General features: G+C 35.6%; 3 protein-coding genes across 6 annotated transcripts; all 3 read right to left on the reverse strand.

Annotated features, from left to right (window-relative positions):
* Positions 1-2,188, reverse strand: LOC111467334 (protein CRABS CLAW). Its single transcript, XM_023112182.1, has 7 exons — positions 1,995-2,188; positions 1,569-1,697; positions 1,370-1,487; positions 607-655; positions 438-513; positions 303-359; positions 1-229 (listed from the first exon to the last, which is right to left on the reverse strand). The coding sequence occupies exons 1-7, from the start codon at positions 2,085-2,087 to the stop codon at positions 224-226; spliced, it is 528 nt and encodes a 175-aa protein (XP_022967950.1). The 5' UTR covers positions 2,088-2,188; the 3' UTR covers positions 1-223.
* Positions 2,189-8,526: 6,338 nt separating this feature from the next.
* LOC111467333 (probable 6-phosphogluconolactonase 1) lies at positions 8,527-12,807 on the reverse strand. Of its 3 annotated transcripts, none has more exons than XM_023112179.1 (4): positions 12,538-12,807; positions 11,582-11,770; positions 11,370-11,505; positions 8,527-9,570 (listed from the first exon to the last, which is right to left on the reverse strand). In XM_023112179.1, exons 2-4 carry the CDS (start codon positions 11,749-11,751, stop codon positions 9,073-9,075), a joined length of 804 nt encoding a protein of 267 aa, XP_022967947.1. In that variant the 5' UTR covers positions 11,752-11,770; positions 12,538-12,807; the 3' UTR covers positions 8,527-9,072. The 3 variants fall into 3 exon arrangements, with proteins under 3 accessions (XP_022967947.1, XP_022967948.1, XP_022967946.1); XM_023112180.1 differs by lacking the exon at positions 12,538-12,807 and adding an exon at positions 12,354-12,487; XM_023112178.1 differs by lacking the exon at positions 12,538-12,807 and adding an exon at positions 12,348-12,487.
* A 5,344-nt stretch (positions 12,808-18,151) lies between these two features.
* Positions 18,152-21,111, reverse strand: LOC111467332. 2 transcript variants are annotated; one of them, XM_023112176.1, is made up of 5 exons: positions 20,715-21,111; positions 20,035-20,099; positions 19,788-19,963; positions 19,238-19,346; positions 18,152-19,110 (listed from the first exon to the last, which is right to left on the reverse strand). In XM_023112176.1, exons 1-5 carry the CDS (start codon positions 20,983-20,985, stop codon positions 18,811-18,813), a joined length of 921 nt encoding a protein of 306 aa, XP_022967944.1. In that variant the 5' UTR covers positions 20,986-21,111; the 3' UTR covers positions 18,152-18,810. The 2 variants fall into 2 exon arrangements, with proteins under 2 accessions (XP_022967944.1, XP_022967945.1); XM_023112177.1 differs by having other exon boundaries at positions 19,060-19,151.
* Positions 21,112-21,344: the final 233 nt, after the last annotated feature.

Below are 21,344 nucleotides of genomic sequence, written 5' to 3' on the forward strand. Positions count from 1 at the left end.
AAAAAATTCTCGAAGTCCGATTGAAAATATTAGCATTGATCATGATATCAGAAAATACAACTCTTATAGCTGTTAATCCACAGCCAACAAAGTTCATTAATGAAAAAAAAAAAAAAAAAAAACACACAACACTAAGCAAGACATGAAATTGGAGAAGACATCGAGACACAAACAATAACTTTATGAAACCCTAGACATCCACTTGATTTGCCCTAAACCCTTTTCATTCCTGCAAAATGGACAACCCTAAAAACCATAAGTTTCAGACAGCTAAAACAGTTAAATTAACAACGTTTTCTTACATTGTCGTGAGTCCCAGAAGCCGACCCATCAACTGAATTTGGAATGTATCGAGCCCACTGTTCTGACAACATTAATTCAAGCAGTTAATATGACTCAAATGTAAGAAAAATGCAACAAAAAAAGGGTTTGATTACGTTCTTGGCTGCTGCACTGAATGCTTCTCGATGTGGGATTTCTGGGTTGGCAGCTTTGATTCGTTGAATCTCCTCTCTAACAAGTTCATATGGTAAAGTTTCAATCTTTTTTTTAAAAAAAAGTGGTAAAATTTCTGACTTTTTTGATTAATCAAGTAACTTTTCTTACTTCATGAAACGATTGTATGCAGATGGGAGCCTGTGCTTCTTCTCAGGGGCTGCAAAAAACATGCAAATCAGAGGTCCTGTAAATTTAATTCTAAAGGCCTAAGCCCACCTCTAGCCGATATTGTCATTTTTTAGCTTTTTAAAATGAGTCTATTAGGGATAGGTTTCCCCACCCATATAAGGAATGTTTCGTTCCTCTCTCCAACCGACTTGAGATCTCACAATCCATCTCACCTGGGACCTAACGTTCTCGCTAGCACGCAGCCCGGTGTCTTGCTCTGATACCATTTGTAATAAATTAAGCTTACCGTTAGCAGATATTGTCATATTTGAACTTTCCCTTTCGAGCTTCTCCTTGAGGTTTTGAAACGCGTCTACTAGGAAGAGGTTTCCACACCCATACAAGGAATGCTTCGTTCCCCTCTCCAACCGATGTGAGGTCAGAGGTTTCCACACCCATATAAGGAATGCTTCGTTTCCCTCTCCAACCGATATGGGACCTCACAATCCATCCCTTTAGGGCCCAGCGTTCTCGCTGGTACACTGCCCAGTGTCTGGCTCTAATACCATTTGTAACAGCCCAAGCTGGCAGATATTGTACTCTTTAGCCTTTCCCTTCCGAACTTCCTCTCAAGATTTTAAAACGTGTCTACTACTACGGAGAGATTTCTACATTCTTAATATAATGAATGATTTGTTCCCCTCTCCAACCGACGTAGGATCTCACATTAATTGTCTATCATAATAGAACAATGCAAACATACGTTTCACAACAAAATTTGCAGAGGGGGACTCATTAGCCATCGAAGATGACGACGACGACGACGACGACGACGATGTCGATGCCCCCTTTCGGATATTGTTAGAGAAGCCAACCTGAGACTGCTGGTTTCAAAAAATAATCTTTTAGCCAATGAAAAAACCTTGTGAATTCACTGTCACTGTAATTATTACAAAATTCACCTGAAAACTGAGAGGATGATCAATACATTGGCCCTGTAAAGGAGGTCTTGTGCTCAAAAAGGAGAGATTACTACAATGACCACATTTCACTGTCACTGTATCCAACAAACGTCTGCATGGAATTCCAACCTACCAAATCCAACAAAAAACAAACAAAAAACGTCAAAGAATCCGAACAAATTTACCCAAATTTAACGTTAAATTCCCAACATATAACAATCTAAACGTGAATTTTAGCTGTCAATTCGGAGAAGTTAAGGACAGAGAGAAATTTACTATTCTTAGTTCACAAATCAACCTTGTTTTTACCATTACAATCAATTATGATCAAAAGGGTATCAAAGGAATCATATGAACTGTCGTTTCATGAACAAATGAGAGTAATAATTTTGGACGTAGAATTCAGTAAAATCAAGAGGGTTTTACCGCAAGAACAGTGTTGCAAAAGTTGCATTTGACATAGCAGAGATGCTCAGAAGGTTGGACCAAATCCATGGAAGCTTTGTCTTCGGAGCTCATTAAGTGTTGTCTTCTGAAAGGGAAGAAGATGGTGAGGAAAATTGGGGGAGGAAGGGTTTGAGAGAGTGGGGCAGAGGGTTTTTAGGGCTAGGGTTTTTGAAATGATTAAGAAGAAGGTGAATAAAGGAGAAATGTTGGAATGGAGTCAAAAAGCAAATCTAGTGTTACCATACTCAGCATCGTACCTGCACTGCACTTTTGCAGACCCATCACCTCCACCAGACAAACCCTAAACAAAAATTCACAACCAACAAGAAAAAAACAAAACCCTTTTTTCATAAAATCATTCAATTTACCTAACCTTTTTAAGTTTTTAGGTTTAGTGATCACTTAGTGTCCCGTGTTTGAGCTCGTGTTTGAAAGAGACGGTGTTCCATATGGAAGCTTAATTTGATGACTTAAGATGATTTCCTCCCTACTCTTATGGACGTTGAGGCTTTCGACTCCTCGAACCGTCCCTTGTTTCCAAGAAAGGAAAATGGATATTCATATTTCATTAGATGGTCATAAGCAAATTGAAAGCTAAACAGGGATAATTCTAAGGATTTTCGAGAGAAAAAAATAGATATGTGGAAGCTTATACCAAACTTAAGTTTTAGGTTTAGTGATGACTTAGTCCAGTGCTTAAACTCGTGTAAAGTATGAGTGGGTTATGATGCTTGAAATGGACGGTGGTTCGTACACAAACCTAATCTAATGACTCAAGAAGACTTCCTCCTCACTCTCATGGACATTGAGGCTTTTGAGTACTGGAACCGTCCCTTGTTTCAAAAAGAGGAGAACGGGTATTCACGTTTCATTAGATGGTCATAAGAAAATTGAAAGCTGAACAGTGATAATTCTAAGGATTTCCAAGGAGAAAAATAGATACGTGGAAGCTTCAACATAATTTCAAGTAATATCGTTATAGTTCATATCCCTAACTTAAGTTTTTAGGTTTAGTAATAGACTTAGTCCCGTGCTTAAACTCATGTAAAGTTCGAGCGAGTTTTGGTACTTGAAAGGTACAATGTTCCGTACAAAAGCGTAATCTAATGACTCAAGAAGACTTCCTCCCCTCTCTCGTGGACATCAAGGCTTTCAACTCCTCGAATCATCCCTTGTTTTAAAGAGAGGAGAATGGGTATTCACTGATAATATTGGTATAGTTCATGTACCGGGTCTCGTGCTAATTTACAATTAAGATTCACTAAGCTATATCTATACAATTATATTTGAACAAAAGAAGAGTTAGATAGTTAAAAAAAAAGACAGCTTTGATCGACATATCATGTTTTAAAAGATAGAGCAATAGATGTGAAAATAGAAGAGATATATGAAAAGAAATGGAGTGGGACCAAAGGATGAAGAAGAAGTTGAATGAAGTGAAAAGATGGTGAAGAGAATAAGTGGGTCTGTGGTGCAATGGCTCCTTTTGTGGTTGCAATGCTAAAGAAGGAAACTTGAAAAAGAAAAGGGCTAAAAGCACTTGTCAACATCGTCTCAAGCCACTTCTAGGCAGCCGGGAGAGCGAGAGGCATTGCATTTAATGAAACGTCCATTCCTGCTTGCCTAACTTGGCACCCATCCCATTCCTCTGCTTCATATCACCACCTTTCTATGCTTGTATAAATGTACTTGGCATTGGCCTTGGCCTTGGCGCTGCCCTTGGCATTGGTATTGGCCTTGGCTGCTGCCTGATGCCTGATGCCTGTGTGTTTGGTTTGCCCCACGAGATTCCATTTATCATCCCACTTCGTGAAGGCTCTTCTTGGTTGTGTTTTTTAACGTTTTTGGACAAAACCCACACTAAATCTATTGTCACCTCAACTTTTGTACCCATATTGGGAATCTTTTGATTTGACATTGGTTGCTATGGGATGTTGCGAGGACTCTCGGGTTCGACGTAAGATATCGTGTAATATCGTTTCTAATCGTTTTTAGGGTAAAAATTGATATCGAGGCTTTTGGAGTTATATCGGTTAAACCCTAATTTTATGTTTGTTATAACTCGTTTGAGAACGGTTTAGTATATATGAGGAAAATGTAATTGCAACTGCTAAATCTCTTAACTTTTATAAGTGGATTAATTTAAGTATTTAAAACCCTAAACTCGTGTCCTCTCTTCTTTATATTATGTTTTTTTCATCCCGTACCCATACTACGTCAGAAAATCTTGAGTTCTCTTCGTGACGTAATATAGAAGTCTAACTATTTCTCTCGACATTTGCCTTTTAAGTCGTTGATTTCATATCGAGAAGTGGTTTACGTTCCTCCCCCTATCCTCCCACAAGGTACATCTTGTGCCTGTGGGTCGTTATAACTATCTAAAAGGACACTCGAAACTGGAAAGGAGCACGACCTAAAGTAAAGTGTTCTTCTCCCTGTCCACCAGCATTCTTGTCGAGGGATTTTTTTTTAGGAGGGCCCATTCTTTTTTAATGAGAAGATTTTGACATATCAATCTCAAAACTTTTAAAAGTGAATTAATTTGTTTCCCTAAAAACTAAAACGGAGTTCCTTTAAAAATGGTGGGATAAGTAGAAAGGTGTAATTAAATGTTAGGCCAATGAAAACAGGACGATTTTTATCTTTCATTTAGCGAGATAGCTTACCAGCTCTCTCGACTCATAGGATTAGTATGAAAAGCGGAATCCTCATCCTGAGTCAAGTCTACATTGCCACACGAATCGATATTGACCAAATCAAGAGCTCCTATTTTTCTTTAACAAAAGTGGATCTTACCATTTCGATAAAACCAACCTCTTTTAAAAATAGAACCGCTCTATCTTGATCACCATGTACATACGCAGCAGCTGTTGGCTTTTTCGCCTGATAACAAACCTAACTTCAATTATTAACAATTCTCACTATTTTTGTCCACAGTGTAATGTTGGGAATAACGATTTCAACGTCTTTTTTGGTTCACTCAAATTAGAGATAAAATGAAGAAGTTTCAGTCAAAACAAATACCCGACGTGATGATGTGGTGGAAAAAATTGACATCATGGACCAATTAAATTCAAAACAAGATTCCTGACCTGATAATATGGTGACAAAATTGATGATGTGGTGAAAAATTGACATCATGAACCAGCTGCAAAATTGAGATCATAGACCAAATATTTATAAATTTGGTAGAATAACAGTGGAGTTTTCAATTAACTTTTAAAAGTGTTAGTAACTCAGGGTGGAGTTTTATAAATGTCATTATTTTTAAATTAAAAGAGGAGTATTTGAATTATAAAATCATTTCAATTACATTTATAAAAATGAAAATTCGTCGTTACTTCTAAATGGAAAGAAATTATAATGATTTTATTAACTTTTTTGAAAAAAAAAATTATTTGAATTACATAATCATTTCAATTACAATTATAATAATTTCAATTAGATTTATAAAACTCGTATGAAATTTAAAATGTTATCAAATTGTTTCATTAACAATTTTTTATTATATTATTATATTTCAATATATATATATATATAATAAAAATTAATTTAAACCCCTTCTAGAGGTGTCATGTCAATCCAAGCTTTTACTTACCTTTGTTTACCGTGACAGGAAAGTTCCCTCACGATAGGCTCTTCCAACTCCTGAACATCTTTCTATCAATTGAGATCATCATACCAAATAATACAGATAGAAGAAGACATACGAGTATGCGAAGGAAAGAGAGTTGAGACGGAGATGAATCTAGGCCGTTGAAATCAAATAGTAGAGGAGCATAGGAACTCTGCCTTTATAATTTACTTTTGTTTAGTTTTATTTGATTATTTTATCAATTAGTTTTTTTTTTTTTTTTTCCTTCCCTTTTCCAAAAACGCGCTCAATGTGGAGAAATAAGGGGGGAAATATGAATCCATATATAAAGGATCTACGATTAAAATTCTCACCCTTCATGATCGATCCGTCTATGTCTTTGCTAAAGATTCTAATGAGCCAAAGCCCTATTCGAACCACTGATTTCAATCGCAGCATCGCGTTCTTGCCTCTCGCCTCCATGTCGATCGAAAAGAAAGCAGCGGAGATGCTTTAGAGTTTGATTTTCTTTTACCCTGCTTCTTTCGATTTAGTTATCGATGATAAATTACGATGGTATTGTTCTTGTGTTTCCCTTCCGTATGAGAGATCTAATCGCTGCATGTTTTTAATTTGTTGTTGTATCTTCAATTATACTTTATGTGATGCATATTGGTAGCGTGAATTTGTTCTGTTTGGAACTCTGTTTTTACTCTCTGACACGGTCGCCTGGCCATTTTGAATGGCAATTTCTTTTCCCGATGTGATCGAAATAACCATAGAAATCTGCTTAAGAACATGCAATAATTGAGATTCATGTTAGAGTCGGAAGGGATGTCCTGATGCCATTTGAAGTTACAATTATCACAGTAGCATTTTTTAAACGATTTTATTCCTTCACTTCTCTATTTAACATATTATAAGAAGTAACTATCTGGTTAGATTTTGTTAACATCAAGACAGTAGTTTGCTAAGGTTGTGATTAGTTTATGAGCTAATCTTGAAAGTACGAAGGTATTGGCCTATATTATTGAAGTGAGTTGTGAGGTGAAGTTGGTCTTCGTCGCGACAAATGTAATTTTGGTTGGATAATCATGAAATGTTGGTGTCAACTTATGTGCACTGCAACAAATATCAAAGGACAATCGCCGTAGTGTACAAACATTTGGTGTTAAAAAACTCTAAATACTTGATATCCTAGGTTGATGACAATCATACGACTTTTTTGACCTGTTATGGTATCTAGCTTTACAATTTGCCTCTTCAACCACCAAGCTAATTCATTATGATTCATGTCAAATGTACTGAAGCGCATAGGATCAATTGGATTAAGAACTGGATGAGAAACATTCAATGATTCCAATCGATATGAGATCTTACCATCTGATTCTGATTTGCTAGGGAGCTTTATAAGAAGCGCATATGATCAATTGGATATCCAAGAATTGTGGGCCTTGCCAACATTTGTAGCTTAGTTTTGGTCACTATTCTGTAATTAATTTTTCTTGGTGCAATTTCTTATGAGCTCCGTTGGCTGAGGACTTTCTACTCTTTTTTTTTCTACTCATCCAAATCATATTCTGATGTATCAGATAACTGGTGACTAACTGATGACTATCAGAGAAATTTATTGGGAACATTGAAGCTAAATCTACTTGTCAATTACCATCCAAAATTTGGGAAGGTAAATCAAGCATGTGAGAAAAGCTTCAACCATGCCGGATTTTGCCAAGCTAAAGATCTTTCTAACATCCTTAGAAAATTTCACAAATAAAGGTAACTTAATGAATTGATTTTAACCAAGAACTAGTTAGAAGGATGAATAACTTTTAGTTCGAACTTAAAATCTATGATGGTCACTCTTAGATCCCAAGATGACTCACTCCAGAATTAGCTTGATCGAGACTAATCCAATAAATCAGTTTTACTTCAAGCCTAAAGCAAGGTTTGAAAAAACATAACATCCAAAAGGTTTCAAGAAAAAGCAACATTTTGTATTCCACTATGATTTTTAAACTTGAATATTACCGTCTTTAAAGAGGTCAAAAACGATAATCCAAACATAAAATAATTCAACTACCAACTACCCATACAAGTTATTAAATGAAACTGGAAGAAAATAAGACATCAATGACCGTTCAACAACCAAAGACAATTAGATCTATAGCTAATTGAACACCTTTTCACTGAGAGATTTTGTTTCAGCCATATGTCCCTTTGGCGATTGAGCCATGTCATGTTGGCGCATATTAGATTTAGATTTTATTAAGGATGGGAATAAGGAGGGAACAGAATTTAAACCAAGGGAAACAATGGAGGAATCTTCTCTTTCACAAGGAAAATATAATCCAAAACTGGATTTGGCTTTCCGTTTCCTAGGCCAAGTAAATGCCTCAAACTATTATTTACAAAAAAGCAGCCTTGCCCCCTCCAACATGTAACATTGAGTAAAAGAACAAACAATGGAGAAGCTAGAAAAGGCATCACATGTTTCAAAAAATACAACATACACTAATGTACAAGCCTCGAACACAAGTGTAGGCCTGGGAAAACTTATAATATCTGCCAGTTCAGCTTTTTGCCTCACCCATCCTCTTCGTGTATCACTTGCTCTTGTCCACGATCAAGAACCAACTCATTGAATAATAAAAATTTCATATTTAAATGTTGTAAAGCCTTAAATTACAATTTTGAGCTAAACTAGCGTAGACAACTTTAAAAAACGCATATACTTCAATCAAAAGTTCAAAATAACTTTGTCAATTTGATTCTTTTCATCTGGCTTGTTTTGTAAAAAATTTAGACAAGTTTGGACAGTTCTCTAATTCTTATGCTTTTTGAAGGTAGACATCAGCTCTATTTAGGGTCTGTAAGATCAAAGAAATCAGCCATAACATCAAATAACTACCAGAGGTCTTATCACCATGGGCCAATGCGTCACCTAAGCTTATCCACTTGACTTTAAAAAGAAACAAACACATTTGACATTTTTCTATTGAGAGAACGAAGAACATTGGATTGAAATTTTTAAAATCATTATTCCAGTATTGTCATCCTTTAATCTGTAGCATATCGAATCCATTTTTCAAAACAATCACCACCTGGAAACGTTGGAAGACGTTTCTTACATTTTGAAATGCCCAATTTTCTGAGGATATAAATCTGTGAAGGCTGCTTTTTAGAAATTTGGATGATGCCTTTTTGCTTCTGGCAGCTTCAACATATACATAGCAGTAACATTCTTACAAAACCATCTGCTTTTCAAAGAGAGCTTAGCTTATTTAGCCCAGCTTACAAAATGAAAGGAGAATTACGCTTCTCTCATCACCCCGGCAAAGAAATGAAGAAAAGTCAAAATGGAGAATGTGACCCAAAACAAAAGGGAAGAAGGTGAACTAAGATGTGGGGTCGAAATAAAGAAACAAGATCCACAACTGCTGAATCCATCAACTACATACAGAGATACACTTCGACCGGAACAGCTTAAGACTGCTCATGAAATTGGTAATTGTCAAGTTTCCAAGCGGCATATTTATCCAAAAACCATGCCAACTTTCCTTTCTTTGGCTGTACCAGCCTCGCAGGTAGGAGTGGGCAGTCGGGTCCTACGTCGTCAATGGCCAAATGAACGGTCTCTGCTTTGTTTTCACCTGTCACAACAATGGCTACATTGGATGCAGAGTTGATCACAGGCAATGTGAAGGTGATCCTCTCTGGAGGAGGTTTTGGAGAATTGGTAATGAAGGTAACCCATTCATCTTTCTCTTCGAGCACTGAGTGATCAGGGAACAATGAGGCAACGTGGCCATCAGAACCCATTCCAAGAAGAATGAGGTCAAACTTAGGACTGTCACTTACATCAGACACGCTTACGATGCGGGATTTAACTAACTGTCGAATGACAAACTTGTACTCATCAGCAGCTTCCTCTGCCGACACAGAATCATTGATCGAGTGTACATGGCTGGGAATAATTGGCACCTGGTGATGCAAATAGAACAGATCACGAAGCTATATAGGTAGATTGATTCAAATTGTGAGAATCAAAGTTCAATATAACCAATGTGTAGAATTGTTGACTGCAATTGCTGACTAAAAGAAAGATACGAGACTGGTAGAAATAAAGACAAAGCTTGGTCACTTTGGAATAGAATTGTATTCATCTGTGCCGACTAGTAGAATGTTGGTTGGAAGACGGCCATAGGGTAAGATTACAAAGTTCTACCATAAAACTAACAAGTCCTCACAAGTATATGCCAATAACAATAGCAGTCTATAATGATATGAGAAAATAAAGTATGAAGAATGAAATCATGCAAAAGCTTTTACGCCGAGTTGCTTTGCATTTCTGTCCTGGTGCTTTTTCTTTATTAGACTAGATTTCATGACATCATTATGCTTTCAAGTATTTTTGCAAGAGGCTTCAGCACAAATTCACTCAAAAGTTAAGATATTTAGTAACAGGACATGGTACAAGGATGGATTTTCAAGGTCATTTCTTCCCTATTTTCGTTCAATAATATATGTCCAATATCAAACCTTTTGGTGGAAATTAGATATTGTGTATATTAGGCTTTGTTAATCAGTGAGCTATGTTAGGTGGACCATTTCCTCATTATACAGCAGATATTAGGCTTTGTTAACTACAATTTGAGATGGCATGTATAAGAGAGTTAAAAATTAACACTGTAACCCTAAAAAATTCAGTGGTAGTTTAACAAAAGTGCAATTTTGAGCCGAATACCAAGAAATCCTGTCATAATGAACAAGTTAGGTGATATATAGTGAAACTACACCGAATCCTTGTCCATCAGGTCAAAGTTGAATTCCTACCTCCAAATGTAGTTGAACTCAAAGAAAAAGAAAAAAAGTAAGACCATTTTGTTACTAGAAAGTAACCAAATGACAACAAAGAAGTTGAGATAGGAAGGTACTCTACATTGAGCTGAATGAAAGTATTTTATAACTTCAAGGAAAAAGCAATGATTCCAGAACGATATAGAACAGATCTATACATATATATATATATATATATAAGAGCAGTTTAGTTCCTTGTTAGTCTTTAAGTGGAAACTTCAAAATAGGCCAAGCATTGGAAGATATGATTACTTCCTCTGTTAAACCCATTAAGAGCTCCAGAATTTAGCAGTCATGACATTCAGGGAAAAAAGGCTAAGGAATGGTTGCTTAGTCGTTTTAGTTCCTCTAAGCTTCCAAATCACCAAGTGCATTTGCAAATTTCAGCATGCCACATTGAAGAATAAATGAAATAGAGCTTCCTTGATCCCATTGAGGAGACTAAAACATTAAATTTCCCTATTTTTCCCATATGATTAGTTATCTAATTGATAAGACCAATTTGATAACAATTTGGTTTCTAAAAATTAGCTTACAAACACAAACTCCCCCTACTAGTTTTTAGTTTTGGACTAGAAGAAAGTAGCTTTTAGAAACTTTTTTTTTTTTTTTTGGAACTTGGCTAAGAAATCAAATTCTTCCTAGAGGATGAGAACTTGGGGAGAAATTGCGAGAAAACAAGCATAATTTTCGAAAACAAAAAACCAAATAGCCATCAAATGGCCAAACAATTCGATTCCTGAGTGTAGCCTCTGCCCTCAAATTGAAATAGATTGAAATAAACCTCAACCTGGACACAATTCATTTGTGAGTCGGGCTTTCAGAAGAGAGAAAAATGTTCACCCCCACCCTCCCTAAGGAGAAAAATGACAACATTAGAAACAAATGCCATAAGATAAGGCACCCATGTGATTTGTACAAACCTTGGAAAGAAGGTTGTCCTTTGCAAGCTTATAATTGCTGTCGGCATGGCTTTTTGCAACAACACGTTCATCAGCCCAAAATATATACCACTTGGCCCAGTCGACAGTCTTATTGTAAGGAGCTTCACAGAGCTTTCTGTTTATCCATGGACCAAAAATTATAGGAAGAAACCAAAATTACAAACTAGTGAAGGAAACAAAGTCATCCATACCCCATCAAGTTAATGACAGAACCACCAGATAACGCAATAGAAAACACCCCACGTTCTTTCACCGATGCCTCTGATAATTCAGCAATATAATCAGCTAAATCAGTACTAAGTTCCTCCAAACTTTCATGAATCCTCAGCACTCTATCTTTATCATCCCCACATACAGCCATAATTCAGAAAGTAACAAGCCTGGTCAAGAAAGTAACAAGTTCCGGTCAGAAAGAAACAAGCCCTGAACACTAAATTTTACACCATCCTTTGAAAATTCCGCAGCGAAGATCAATGAAGAGGTTCCCCCCACTTACAGCTAATAGGCATTGAACTAAAATATGGGACATTGCAAAAACTGGATCGCATGCAGTAGAAGAATCTACAGCTCGCAATGACTGTATTAAATATGGAAATTTAAGACATACGGATCAAGAAACATTCACAAACCAAGTGACACTATAACATGAACAGCAACATGCACGAAGCTTTAATTGACAACTAAACTGTAATTTCATTTCTTGGGCATCGGCCAAGGATCGATAACAGAAACCCTCGATTCGGGTCGATGCTTATGAAGCAGATGGAATATGTGAAAACAAACCCATACCCAGATCCTAAAACACCAAAACAAACCGGCCATTACAGAAAAAAACATGAAGAAACACAGATTATTGGAAAAAAAGAGTTGGTTGATATTCAAGATTGAGGGAACTGCAGCGAATAGGAGAGTCAAACCAAAAACAGGGGAAAATAAGAGGTAAAGAAATTTGCTCACACAGACGAGAAGAAAAATGGAGGGGGCTGTAGAGGAGGAGGAAGAAACTGCCGAAGGTGGAAGATGAGCATCGGCTCGAAATTAATATATAATGGTAAGGTAATGTGAGAATACTCTGCAATCCATGTTAATTTACCGATCATCATAAAAGGAAAAGCCTCACAAAAAGTTGAAATGGAAGAATTTTTACTTTCTAGGCTTCCACGTGCATCCAATGATCGTGATGCAAACACCCACGCAACGCAACACCAACTCTCTTTCTCTTTCTCTTTCTCTTTCTCTTTCACTCTCTCTCTGTAACAGATAGAAAACTCATCCACTTTCTCTCAACAAATAGAGAGAAAATCCCCTTATCCTCCTAAATCAACTGCAAATACATTGAGAAAGAGAGGGAGAGGGGGAGTGGCTGTGTTGAGAAATCAAAAAATGGATTTTTGATTGCCAGAGAAGAAATCTCCGATTACCCAAAATTATTTTGGAAACTATTTGTCTGTCCTATGCTTAGAGAGAGGAGTCTTTGAATGCAAGTTAGCCAAACACCTGGACAAATACAATGCTGACAAATGTACCAATGGTGGATCTGCCTCGCAACAGTGCAACAATGGCGGAATATTTTAACTCTACATGTACTTAACAGTGGGATTTATTCTGTGCTTTGTTTTTCTTTCAACTCCATCTGCCTTGTCCATGTATGCCCTGGATTTCTCTTTTCCTTTGTTTTAATATTACCCTTTTACACCCAAACCCAGAGTGCTTTCTGATTGCCCCTCCCCCACGCAGGCTGATCACTCTGTCTCATATATTGCCTTCTTTATCAAAAATATTCCTCTAGTAAGATTAGAAGATAATACTATACAGAAATTATCCTCACAAACACACCCGAATGAGAGATATTCTAAAAATAATCATGAATGATAATAAGATTGAGATGCCATCAAATTTCCATGATCCTGAGACAAAACAAGCTAAAAAGTTCTAGTAAATTTAGATGTTCTCTATTGTTCTTCGTTTTTCCTAAATCTGTCCTTATATATTTTTTTTTTTTTTGTTCAAGTGTTTATGCCATTTCAATATTTGAAGTTATTCCTTGGTTGCATATGCCAACTTTATGTCACCTTTCAGAGTGTTGGCATTGAAGAAATCATGTCAGCCATCATTTTCTTTGAGTTTCTCCCACCTCCACCACCAAAAAAAGAAAAATATAAAATAAAAGAAGGGAGGAGGGGAATGATAAAAGATATCAAGATTGAAATTGGAATCTGTTGCTGTCAAAATCAAAGAACAGTGGGGGAGAGAAGAAGGGTAGTCTGTTTACCCAACTATTTGGAAACTGAAACCCCACATAGTATGAGGAATCTTAAGCAATATCAATACTCACCTTCAAAATTGCTAGGAGCTCCCAGATTTTTAACCCTTTCTTTGGGGGAGAGGAGAACCCCTTTAAGACAACCAAAAGGAACCACCTTTGAACTTGTATCAGATCAGACTCATTAACCCATAATTTTTTTTTGTTTTTTTAAGTTCCCTCTCCCTTTATCTCTTCCTTTCTCGAGGTTCATATTGTAACAGTTCGAACCTGCCGTTAGTAGATATTGTCTTTTTTTAGTTTTTCCTTTCGAGTTTTCCCTCTTAAGTTTTTAAAACGCGTTTGTTTGAAAAAAGTTTCTACACTCATGTCACATTCTCCCGATTGAGATCTTGGCGTGTAATACACATTGCTACATTAAGTGAACTTTCCTATTAAGCCATCATTACCTATTTGAATTGGCTCCTTAGTATTGAATTAGAGTGTTAGGAGTAAGTAATACGCTTCTGTTCTTATTATTAATAAGCCATATGAATGAGGATGGCATAGAAATGTTCTATCCCCAACATTTTAAACAGCTTGAGAAATGAATGCAAATTAAAGCTTAAATACTGCTTGCTGCTTAGAAACTGTACGATCAAAATCTAAATTCTAAACACATATATTAAAGGAGAAAAATAAAATTTAAAACCAGAAATTTAAGGTGACATAAATTCCAAAATAGCTATGGCAATGTGCAGTAAAAATATAAAGGGTTGTGGGGTTTGCTGACTCAAAGCCTTGAATTTCTGAACATAGGGAGCTAAGCCTACTGCTTCCCAACTGCACAACAAAGCTTTGAATTTGGGTGGCATGGCAGACAGATTCCTTTTTATGCAATATAATATATTGATTTCATAATTTTAAAAATATATATATAGAATTTTCTCTCTCTCTCTCTCTCTCTCCCTCTCTCTCTTAGCATCATCTTGCCAATTATTTTTGTAGATTTGCTCTTTTTTTTTGGTTAGTTGCTTGTAGCTTTGAAGCATAAGATGTTGACATTATTAATTAATTAGCTACATAATCGTGGTTGTTTCATAAACTCAATTATAGACGACATATTTTTTTTTTCTTTTTTGCCATTTTCTTTTTAATACATCGTAATAAGCAATTTAATTGTAAACCTCACGTTATCCAACGCCATAATAGTTACTAAAATTTTATTAATGCCATAATAGTTGCTAATTTTTTTATTTTAGGCAAAGAGAATGAAGTAAGACACAAAAGCAAAGATGAGGAATCCTTCCATGTGGTTTACTTATGGACATCTGTATGCAAAGATATAAGAACTTAAAATAAAAAATAAAAAATAAAATTAATTAGAAAAGACTTTCAAAGTACCTTTAGCGTAAAAGAAAAATAAAATTTAGATGGAGAATTACCTTTCAACCATTAGCCATGGTGGATGGTTTGAATTAGTAACGTTTTACTCAGTTAACCCCTAAATTGGAGTCAGAATTTATAGCCCCACTACTCCACTATTAATAACATATATTTTTTAAACTTAATTAGAATCAGCCTTTATAAATATAGAACTAATAGAAATATATAATTATAACTTATTTCAATAAACTATTTAAAAAAGAAAACGAAAGCGTATTGAAGTAGATAACATTAAGACAAATAATATATTAAAGAAACAACGGCGGAAGCGCATTCACATTTAGAATTTATTTAGTTCGGCAAATATATCCCCAAACCATAGCCAAAAACGAATCTTTCATCTCACAAGTGTGTGTAAACTTATCTGAATCTCCACAACCTACGCTGCTCACCAATATTTGCTTCAACCTTTTGACAATTTTATAAAATTTAAATTATTTCAATCACAATAATTTCCATGTTTTCTTCTTCAAATTGAGTTCTATTTGCTCAGAACCATCTATTGTTAATGGTTCTTAATTCTAACTTTCAAACTAATACTGCTCCTCTTGATCTATTGTTAATTCTAACTTTCAAACTAGTACGCTCCTCTTAATCTATTGTTAATTCTAACTTTCTAATTAATACATGTTAGATCAAATCAACTTTTAAAATAATAATTAATATCTTATTTAGAGAGTTTTAGAATCTCGTTAATTTTTATCTTTTTTGAGTTAAAACTGTGAATACTAACCTTGTTTGTTAAAATCGTGTTAATCCAGCAGCAGAATTCACCTGAAAACAAAATCTGTTTTGATCGGTTACCTATTTTCCTTCAACATTTTGCAGTAAATGGGTTGAAAAGTTAGAAGTTTACTTACCCCAAAAGCTCTGAAGTTCCATGAGAGGAGCTAAACGGCAGAAGAGGAAAGTGATTTGGAGGCATTTGAGTGAATAAAGACGAGCGAGGTGTCAGACAAGAATCCCACTGCCACACGGAAGGAAAACGTGAGATTGATTGAGATAAAGCATTTATGAGAGCTACATTCATCCACCTCTCTTTCTACTTTCTATATCCCTTTTCATTGTTTCTCAGCGATTTGACAAACAAATCATTTCCACCAAAAAGGCATCATAACACAAACAACACAAAACCTTTACCAATATTCACATGATTTTTCCTTTTCCTTTTCCTTTTTCCTACTTCCCCAAAAGAAGTCAGTTCACTCATGATCCAAATAAGAATAATATTTGGTTGTACATACATATCATCATTACATTTTTTTTACACTTAGGTTGAGAAACAAACGTGAAAAAGAGAAATCGAAATAGTTTACTCTTCTAAATTTTAAAATTTAATAGTGATGTGTAAGAACGATATAAAGTTGTGTGGCCAAACAATATGCATAAAACAAGTGAAATGGATGGATAGAGATGAAATTGAGGAAGTATTTTTACCTCAAAAGAGCATCCACATTTTGCTCGATATTTCATTATCAATAGCTTGGTCCTGCAATTGTAAGAAAACATGTTAAGAATAAGCCACATCGCTCTAAAATTTCTCAAGTTGTTTTCTTCTGACGTCAGGCAACTTTTTATTCAAGAGAGGTGCAAAATGTGCAGGAGTAGGTATTCATGAAAGAGACCTGTTCATGCAGAAACCAGAAAATAATACAATCCTCAAGCTGAATGGGGTTGGAATTGGATGACCTAATTCAGCTTTTGTCAATTAGTGAGAAAAGATAAATCCATAGCACATGATGCACCATTAATTTCTGTCTAAGAAAAAATAAATCCATTCAGTGGTCCACTTATCCATAGGGGGCCTGCCCAACATGGCAACATGGACAGCTCCTTTGGATTGTACCCTGTTATCTCATATAAAAATGCAGAGATTTTAAATTTATAAAGGAAATATCAATGTGGATAAACCTGTGAACAATAATATGATGCCACGTTATTTCCTCATAATTATCAAATATTGAAAAATAAGGTACTGTAAAAGCTTTATTAATATGTGGTAGTTAGCTATAAACAAACAAAAGAGTTGAGGTTGTGTCAGAGAGAACAAAGATAAACTTAGACTAAAAACAATTAGAAAGAGAAGTTGGAGGCTAACAGCTAACACCCACAAAAAACTTTGCTGCTGACGGAGACTAAGGCTGAAAGAGAAAGAAGGAAGAAAAATAGAGCAGAATCACAGCACTGTTTGGTGGATATTTCACCAGCCAAAAGCAGCTAAACCATTCAGTAGCTAAGTTTCATTCTTCGACAAATTACTTCTAGCATCTAAAATCACAACCTGACAAGGAAAGAAACCGTCATTAAACAGCTACCTCAATTATTGCCGTGTCCCTCCTTAGCATCCTCCTCCAAGAGAAGAAAATAACTCCTCGTTCTATGAGTGTGACATAGAATATGGACCAAGTATTTTGAGATTTGAAATTTGGTAACTGGCCCTCCAACGTGATGGATGATAAGATACTGTAGCTCAGATGGATTTCCTTCAAAAGAACGTCAGCTCTTATGGTTCCTACTATGTAATATGCATGTATGAATTTGATTCTAGTACAAATGATCAAGAACTTGGTTACTCACAAGTTGATAGGAAATTATCGGGTCTAAAAAGAAGCAAAACCTACATATTTATTTAATAGAACCAATAGAAATAAATCACAAGAGAAAATAAGCGAAAACTCTAGTATCTTACAACAACGTATTATTCTTGAAGGACTCTAGGAATGGTATTTTTCTCGTTGTTATATTTCATTGCATATAATTGTGGCAGTTCAAAAAAATATCAATCTAAATTGGAATATGAAATAAACAATTTCATTTTCATGAAGATGAATAAAATAGATTTTCTTAAACATTCTTATAAAAGAATTAAATCGATAACAAGTTCCATGAAAAAATATATATATAGTACATTGCTTTCCTCAGTCCATGAAGGGTGACGCCAGATACTTTTCAAGGTTTTAGCATCAACAAACCAAATGCAACCAACTTTTTCCATGACCATCTAACTTCGGGAATTCTACTCTCTTTGTATAATAACATGTAAGACACGGCTACATATATGGACTTTATTTTTATTGGAAAACTTAAATCCTGCTGGATGTACTATGCAAGGATATCTTGACCAGATAATTGTCATATGGGACAAGTCTTCAAGGCTTTTTCACAACAACTAAAGCGCATGCAACTCAGATAATAAGATTATCACAGAATAAAATGAAAAAAGCAAAATGATTGCATTAAGAATGGGGAAAGGGTGAAAAAGACAGTACCTTTGATTTATAGAACTTTAACCAATAGAGAGTAGAAGAGAGAAAGGCAACACCAAAAGAGAAGCCTAAGCTTAAAAGTTAGTGTTAGAAGATTATGGCAGAAGTGCGATGCTAGGGAGGGGGAACCGAATGAATGTAAAAGAATATATATCTAATAGAAAACATCACTCGTCCATGAAAATGAATAAGATCAAGGACAAAAAAAACTCAACCTTGTAGAGAAAAGCCGAGAAACCCAGTATATCAAATCCTTAACAAAGATATCAATTCCAAAAGGAGAATATCCTATGAATACATAATGCTCCTGCTGAAACAAATTTTCCATACAGAAGAAAGTGTACAAGTGGCAAAAGCTCCAAGACCTCAAAAAGAAATAATGCCACGCAAAACTAACACTAACCTCATGAATTAAAGCACACAGAAGACCCGTCCTTTCTTGAGGACCTTGAGGTGCTAATTTTCATCATTCAAGATAAAGGAATACCTTCTTATGATTTCCAAAGGGTAACTTTAACCTCCAATCTTTCTGCTTACGAGTCAAAGGTCTGCCTTTACTCAAAGGATCTCGATTTTCCTTTACATTTGCTAATTTCCAGACACAGCTCTCAGATTCCAAATCCACATGATCCATCATAAAAACTCCATCATTCTCAGTGCCTCTCGATTCTCCGTCTTCTATATAGCACACTCGCATTGGCATGGCTTTAAATCTAAACAGATCATCTGGGACCTTGAGTAATCTCTCTGCACCTGGAGATGATACCTTCACAGCAGAGGAATGCTTGTTAAGGTGTTGATGTTTTTCTATGGTGTATGCAAACAAAATGTGCACTAAGCAATCATTTTTCTACAGGAGTAGGGATGAATGATAAAACCTAATTAGTTGTTACCTCAAGAGCTAAATCATCCGGAATATTTCCAAGTGCCCCAGTTTCATCTAATCTTTTCTTGTACTCTTGGCTATAACTTTCAAGTTCTTCCAAGCTGGGACACCCATATCTAAAGAAGAGATCAAAATTTAACAAATTGTAAATTTATAAATTTATAAATCCAAGTTAAGGCCATTATGTAATCCAAACTGACTGAATGCCCACCCCAGTTTATTTTCAAGGTTAAAACAGATTTCCAGCAAGCAATACTAGAAAATTTCACCATTATCTAGTAGGGGATAAAAACTAACAGAGATGGAAAAATTCATATCAACGAAAAATAAGGGTACTAAATCAAATTTGAAAGTTCAGAGACAATTGAGTTTGAGGTATTTACTCTTTTTTTGTTCTTTTTCTCTTGATTCTATTAGAAAGGGTTTGAGTTCGCTGATTTCTTCCACATGAAAAGTGGGCTTTAGATGTGATTACAAATCAAATTCCCCGATACCCAGAAGGTAAAAGTACACCTCTTATGCAGGAAAATATGGACGGACAGAAAGTAGAATATTACTCGTTTGAGAGCTTGTCTAATCTGACATAAATATATCCACGTAGAGTAGTCTTAAAAGAATAGAGTTTTATGTCATCGCCTAATTGCAGCAAGACCTCGTGAGCAAGAGCAAGAACGCGTTCACCCCATGGAACGCCTTGCAAAACAACACCACCACCACCCCCTCCATCACCAAGCTATGTTATCAATAATTAGCATCATCTATAATAATAGTGAAACAAAAGCTCAGTTCAACAGAGAGAAATACCTCAGGTTCCAGATCATCATCTTCTTCCCATCCATCCGTAGTTTCTTCCCCTTCATCCCTCCTGTCTACAAAAATTAAGAGATTTCCAAGATTAAGGGCTCAAACTTTAGGCATGGCTTAAGCAAATCCTTAATTATAAATTTCAATAGCCATTATTGTCTACAAGAGTAAAAAAATACCCCGAAAAATGTACGGCAAGAAATGAACACGATATTAACATTTGAATGAGGAAACCTTTGTAAACTGAAGTGAATAGAACCTTCCGCATCAAATCTATAGTACATCGTCGCAGTTTTACGATTAAAAATTAAAAGGAATACACTACAACGATATCAGATATCAACATCGAAAGCAACTAGTCCTTGGATAATATCTAATTATAAAGCTTTGCAAACATTAGAACTACATGTATAGTAAAGGAACAAAAAGCTCAATGAAACATAAAGTAGATAAAGAATTCAACAATTAAAACAACTTATCATAACTCAATCACACCATCCATAGTCAGATATTCCACTAGCAGCAAACAAAATCTGCAGAACAAAAAGTTAAATGGAACAAAAAGCTGCCAAATCACTAACCAGTCAACTAAGCAGAGCAATTAATAAATCGTATTCCAAACGGAAATCTCGAGTGAAATCTCAAAATAAGAGGAAACTAATAAGAAAATGCATCCATACATTGAAGTGGATTTTGCACTTTCATTTCATCTTCAAATTCTTTGGAGCAATTGGTATTGAATAAGCGTACGGTCGGTGAAGGAGAAAAGGCGAATGCGTGCTCGCGACGGAAATGAACATGACAGGAGGAAGAGGAGCAAGAACTTTGAGAAGACCTTGCATCGGCGCAAAAGACTATAGAAGACGGCCTTCCGGCGGAGGAAAATGAAGAGAAAGCGGCGGCCCTTCGTGCTCGATGAAGCAAAGTACGAGCAATCCTGCTACCACTCATCGTTTTGCCTCGTCGGTTGATTGACGGAAGCTTGGGGTTCGAAGCGCTGCTATGAAGGGTTCGGCTTTCGCGGGTTTCAGCGGTTGCGGCACGATTCTCCTAAACCCTTTAACTCCCCGGAATGTCGTCCCCCCCTTTTTTTTTCTTAATTAAAAATCACCATTTTCGTTGCATTTAATTTTAAAATTGGTTCATAAGTTAATTTTTTTTAAAAAAAATAATTTAAAACTAATTTTGTCTCAGAAAATTCAACTATAAAGTATATAGACCAATTTTAAATTGAGCAAGTAAAATTAATAAATTAATAAATTTAGATATTTAAAAATACAAATATTAAAATTGAATGATATCTAAAATAC

The sequence above is a fragment of the Cucurbita maxima genome, unplaced genomic scaffold (genome assembly GCF_002738345.1).
Source record: "Cucurbita maxima cultivar Rimu unplaced genomic scaffold, Cmax_1.0 Cma_Scf00034, whole genome shotgun sequence".
NCBI lineage: Eukaryota > Viridiplantae > Streptophyta > Magnoliopsida > Cucurbitales > Cucurbitaceae > Cucurbita > Cucurbita maxima.

Bases quoted from the DNA above. Each gene is read 5' to 3' on its own strand.
- LOC111467332 (XM_023112176.1), bottom strand. From the start codon at position 20,985: ATGAGTGGTAGCAGGATTGCTCGTACTTTGCTTCATCGAGCACGAAGG. The intron at 20,100-20,714 runs GTATGGATGCAT...TAATTTTTGTAG, and splicing joins AGTGCAAAATCCACTTCAAT to ACAGGAGGGATGAAGGGGAA. The intron at 19,964-20,034 runs GTATTTCTCTCT...TTGATAACATAG, and splicing joins ATGATGATCTGGAACCTGAG to CTTGGTGATGGAGGGGGTGG.
- LOC111467333 (XM_023112179.1), bottom strand. From the start codon at position 11,751: ATGGCTGTATGTGGGGATGATAAAGATAGAGTGCTGAGGATTCATGAA. The intron at 11,506-11,581 runs GTATGGATGACT...ATGGATAAACAG, and splicing joins TCTGTCATTAACTTGATGGG to AAAGCTCTGTGAAGCTCCTT. The intron at 9,571-11,369 runs GTTTGTACAAAT...TTGCATCACCAG, and splicing joins AGGACAACCTTCTTTCCAAG to GTGCCAATTATTCCCAGCCA.
- LOC111467334 (XM_023112182.1), bottom strand. From the start codon at position 2,087: ATGAGCTCCGAAGACAAAGCTTCCATGGATTTGGTCCAACCTTCTGAG. The intron at 656-1,369 runs GTATGTTTGCAT...TGTTTTTTGCAG, and splicing joins TGCAAATTTTGTTGTGAAAC to CCCCTGAGAAGAAGCACAGG. The intron at 514-606 runs GTAAGAAAAGTT...TGAACTTGTTAG, and splicing joins GCATACAATCGTTTCATGAA to AGAGGAGATTCAACGAATCA.